The sequence below is a fragment of the Camelina sativa genome, chromosome 14 (genome assembly GCF_000633955.1).
Source record: "Camelina sativa cultivar DH55 chromosome 14, Cs, whole genome shotgun sequence".
Classification (NCBI taxonomy): Eukaryota; Viridiplantae; Streptophyta; class Magnoliopsida; order Brassicales; family Brassicaceae; genus Camelina; species Camelina sativa.
This window is the reverse complement of record NC_025698.1, coordinates 4,364,777-4,369,597: the sequence shown is the minus strand read 5'-3', so window position 1 is coordinate 4,369,597 and position 4,821 is coordinate 4,364,777. Positions and strand designations below refer to the sequence as shown.

Below are 4,821 nucleotides of genomic sequence, written 5' to 3'. Positions count from 1 at the left end.
ATGGATCCATGTCCGTTCATCCGTCTCACGATCGGGAATCTAGCTTTGAAAGTTCCGTTAGCGGCGAAGACGACGAGCTCCGTCGTCCACCCTTCGTCTTCTCCTTGCTTCTGTAAAATCAAACTCAAAAACTTCCCGCCGCAAACCGCCGCAATCCCGTACATTCCTCTGGAAACAACTCAGTTCCCGGAGATCCAAACCCTAGCCGCCACTTTCCACCTCAGTAGCTCCGATATCGAACGGTTAGCTTCCAGATCTATCTTCGCCTCTAAGCCGTGCCTTAAGATTTTGATCTACACGGGAAGAGCCGGAGCTGCTTGCGGTGTACACTCCGGTCGTCTCCTGGCGAAAGTCTCCGTACCGTTGGATCTCTCCGGTACGCAATCGAAACCGTGCGTCTTCCACAACGGATGGATATCAGTANATGATGGGGAAATAATATTCCCGTCGATCAAAGCCAAGAAGGGTAATTTCGTCAAGTTTTTTTTAGAAAATGATCAGATACACCAACGTGGTTCGCACTTCCGTTAACCCACCGGAGAATCTGTTATGGTGTCGACAACAAAGGGAGTTGGAGTCTCCGCCGAATCGAATCGAATCGAGTGTGTGTCATTGATTCAAGTGGGTTTCTAATTGGGCTTTCAATTATTATGGGCTTGTGTAATAATAATGTGATGGGACTAGTACAATTTGTAACATTGATTTTTTATAAATAAGTGCACACGTGTGTGTATGAAGATGATGCAAGAAGAAGAAGGCCTTTTCATCCTCTATTTTGAATTGCCATTATAAAATAAGAATACAGCTATATCATCCACGATCCTCGTTCAGCTACTTTTATCTAAACAATGGGGAGGAGTAGTAGTACTACTTATTACTTAATTGAATCTAATTTATCGTAAACGTGCACGCATATCTCTCGCCCAATCCCCTAAAGAATTCTTCTTTATTTTTTATTTTGTTGACCCGCATTATTTAATTTTTATTTGTTTAGAAAATTTGTATTCTATATACCCAAAAAAACTGCATTCTTAGCTTGATGGCCAGTATTTATAAAAAAGAATACGAAAGTTAATTAAAAGTACTGGATGAACATAACGCGGAGTTTACCTTTGCAGTAGAAGAAAATTTCTACTATAGTTTAATCAATGTGAGTTTTAAATGATGGGGTTCCTCGGAAGTTTAAACACACGTTACAATCTCATACTACTACTATACAAATATAGGAATGTAGAAAAGTTGGGTTAGACAGATGATCCCACCCACAAAAAGATACAATTCAAGAGTAGTACTTTGTGTTTTTAAAAAAAACTAACCAAGAACAAAAGTACAAAAAACACTTCATGGTTGGAGATGGACACAGTCAAGATGTTTACCATCTCTTTTCTTTTTTTTACTTTTGGTAATAAACTTACAAGTTACAAGTGAACAATTCGAGATTACACTCTTTTTTTTCTTTTTTTTTTTTGTCAGGACAAAACTCTTACAACTTTTGTTTGTTGTGTCAATACCAGAAAACTATGAGAGACTGACTGACACCAAAAAAAAACGTGAGTTCCGCATAGAGGCGTAAAGATTCCCCGATTAATAACAACACACAGCTGCGTGCGTACGTTACACGTAAGCATGAAGGATAATTTGGTAATTTTAAAGAAGTAGAGCCCTGTATGTTTTGTGTGGTTGGTCACTGATCAGGTGGTAACAGAGAGAGAGAGAAAATATATAAATAAATAAAAAATAGACGTCAACCTCTCTCCGACCTGGCACTTCTTTGCCAGCCTGCTCGCAGCTGTGCTCCAATGTCTTTTTTCTTTTTTCTACCCCCCTCAACTAACTCTTTATTTCGTATTTTGCCCCTTTTCTGATTCGTACATACATATATTATCCCTCACATTAACAGCAAAGTTACCCAATCCTTATGTTTATCCACATTTAGGCTACTTAACAAAATAAACATTTTTAGCAGACAACCTTTTCTAATTTTGTTCCCATTTATAAGTGAATCCAATATTTTCAAACATATTACGAAAACTGTCTCATTTGATCTTTATATTTGTGTAACCGTCACATATTCCGAACGTTAACCGGGAAAGTAACTTAACCGGCGGCTATATGAGACATCAGTGAATTAGGAGGGGTTAAACAACTAAATTAAAAAGGTTTGGTACAAATCTTAAAGTTCTGATATAATAAAAGACGTAATGAACAATTCTAGAGAATATAAGGGGAAACAAAGGAGGGAATGCAAAAATGGGAAGAAAATGTAATAAGTGTTTCCACTTAAAAACCATACACACACAGAGAGAGGACGAAGAAGACGACTGCTTCCTCTAATGGTTAGGTCGTGAATAATTATCATCCCCAGCGCGGCGCCTTTTCAAACGCTGCGTTTTATCGCCGTCACCTCCTTTTTTTTTCCCTTTTGCCTAAAATTCTCCAAGTCGTCGTCATCTCCAGAACTGTTCCTGCCATTAATGTCGTCGCTCTTCCTAAACCCCTAGCTGGCATTTTCTTCTCTCTCTTTTTTTCTCTGTAAACCCCTAATTGACTCTTTCTCTCTTGTTGCGATTGAAATGGATCCATGTCCGTTCATCCGTCTCACGATCGGGAATCTAGCTTTGAAAGTTCCGTTAGCGGCGAAGACGACGAGCTCCGTCGTCCACCCTTCGTCTTCTCCTTGCTTCTGTAAAATCAAACTCAAAAACTTCCCGCCGCAAACCGCCGCAATCCCGTACATTCCTCTAGAAACAACTCAGTTCCCGGAGATCCAAACCCTAGCCGCCACTTTCCACCTCAGTAGCTCCGATATCGAACGGTTAGCTTCCAGATCTATCTTCGCCTCTAAGCCTTGCCTTAAGATTTTGATCTACACGGGAAGAGCCGGAGCTGCTTGCGGTGTACACTCCGGTCGTCTCCTGGCGAAAGTCTCCGTACCGTTGGATCTATCCGGTACGCAATCGAAACCGTGCGTCGTCTTCCACAACGGATGGATATCAGTAGGAAAAGGAGCTGGGAAATCTTCGTCGTCGGCTCAGTTTCACCTGAATGTGAAGGCGGAGCCTGATCCTAGATTCGTTTTTCAGTTCGACGGTGAACCTGAATGTAGTCCTCAAGTCGTTCAGATTCAAGGCAATATCCGTCAACCGGTTTTCACATGCAAATTCAGTTTCCGGCACACCGGTGATCGTACTCAGAGATCAAGGTCAGTTTTAAAATCCAATCAAATCAATTTCAATTTTTCTCACCTTAATTCTCGGAAATTAGGTACCGTTTAAAAAAAATAAAAATTCCTAATTATGTTCGTTTCCCGAGGAATCAAATCTGAATAACGCTTTAATAAGATCCAACGCCATAGATTAATCCCAGTCCTTGGTTTTAATATCTTTGCTTAGTACAAACTTTACTCTTATGATATTTAATTTAACCACTTTTTTTATTCTTAGTATATAAACTTTACTCTTATGATATTTAACCACTTTTTACTCTTTTAGTATATGGTTAGATATTAATAATTATAAGTTGATTAAATGATATTTTTTTGCTAAATTAGATCGTTGCCGACGGACACAAGTGTTTCACGGAGCTGGCTAAACTCGTTTGGGAGCGAGAGAGAACGTCCAGGGAAAGAGAGAAAAGGATGGTCAATAACGGTCCATGACTTGTCTGGTTCGCCGGTGGCCATGGCGTCAATAGTAACTCCGTTCGTTGCATCTCCTGGAAGCGATCGTGTGAGTAGGTCAAACCCGGGGTCGTGGCTCATCTTACGTCCTGGAGATTGTACCTGGAGACCGTGGGGGAGACTTGAGGCATGGCGGGAACGAGGTGGAGCTACTGATGGTCTTGGGTACAGGTTTGAACTCATCCCAGACGGATCTAGCGGGGCAGGGATCGTGCTTGCGGAGTCAACCATAAGTTCTCACAAAGGTGGGAAGTTTTCGATAGAGTTGGGATCGTCGTCTTCATCGTCGCCAACAGGTGGAGTGAACCGATCGAGAAGCCGTAGAGGTGGGAGCGGAGGAAGTGGTGGTGGAGCATCGCCGGCGAATAGTCCGAGAGGAGGGAGTGGTGATTATGGATACGGGTTGTGGCCGTGGAACGTGTACAAAGGGTTTGTGATGTCAGCAAGTGTGGAAGGTGAAGGAAAATGTAGTAAGCCTTGTGTAGAGGTTAGTGTGCAGCACGTTAGCTGTATGGAAGATGCGGCTGCTTACGTGGCGCTGTCTGCAGCCATTGATCTTAGTATGGATGCTTGCAGATTGTTTAATCAACGGATGAGGAAAGAGCTTTGCCATGAGTCGTTGAGCTGAAGCAAAAGATAAGAATTTTCAATTTTTGGTTTTTTTTTATTATTTCTGGAATCTTTAGAGTCACGAAATAGCCTTTGGGAGTAATTTTTCTTTTTTTGAAAAAAAAAACTTCCGGTAAGGCACTAACAAAATAGGTTGTACATAGTAAGTTTCTCTGTTTTGGGGTCTGTGTGGGTTCGTATTGGGTGTTTTTTTCCTTGGGTTTGGGTTCTACGAGTGAGGTTCTTGATCACTTTTGTTTTGCCTTTGATTTGATTATGTAAGTGTATAAATTAGAAAATTCCAACTAGGATCTCTTGATGTAACAAAACACATGAGATTGTTGCTTGATTTGCTTTGACTCCCCCATTTATCTGTTGGATGTTCAATGTTTGTGATGCGACTGAAGTCAATTAACTATAGTTGGTCTGAAATCAAGTTAGTTACAGACTGTGCTTGTATTAGTGGTTGAGAAGATGAACAAGGACTATTGCAAAAATGTGTGTGCTACAACTGCATTTAAACCTGTTTGACT

General features: G+C 41.0%; 1 protein-coding gene across 2 annotated transcripts in view; it reads left to right on the top strand.

Annotated features, from left to right (window-relative positions):
* Nucleotides 2,231-4,821, top strand: part of LOC104739608 — a 4,627-nt gene continuing 2,036 nt past the window's right edge. Inside the window, exons 1-2 of one of the 2 annotated variants that reach the window (XM_010460025.2) lie at nucleotides 2,239-3,202; nucleotides 3,551-4,655. In XM_010460025.2, coding sequence (XP_010458327.1) covers nucleotides 2,574-3,202; nucleotides 3,551-4,307 — 1,386 coding nt within the window. In that variant the 5' untranslated portion in view covers nucleotides 2,239-2,573 and the 3' untranslated portion in view covers nucleotides 4,308-4,655. Of the gene's footprint in view, nucleotides 3,203-3,550; nucleotides 4,656-4,821 lie in introns of those variants that run through there. The other variant, XM_010460024.2, reaches the window with a different exon arrangement.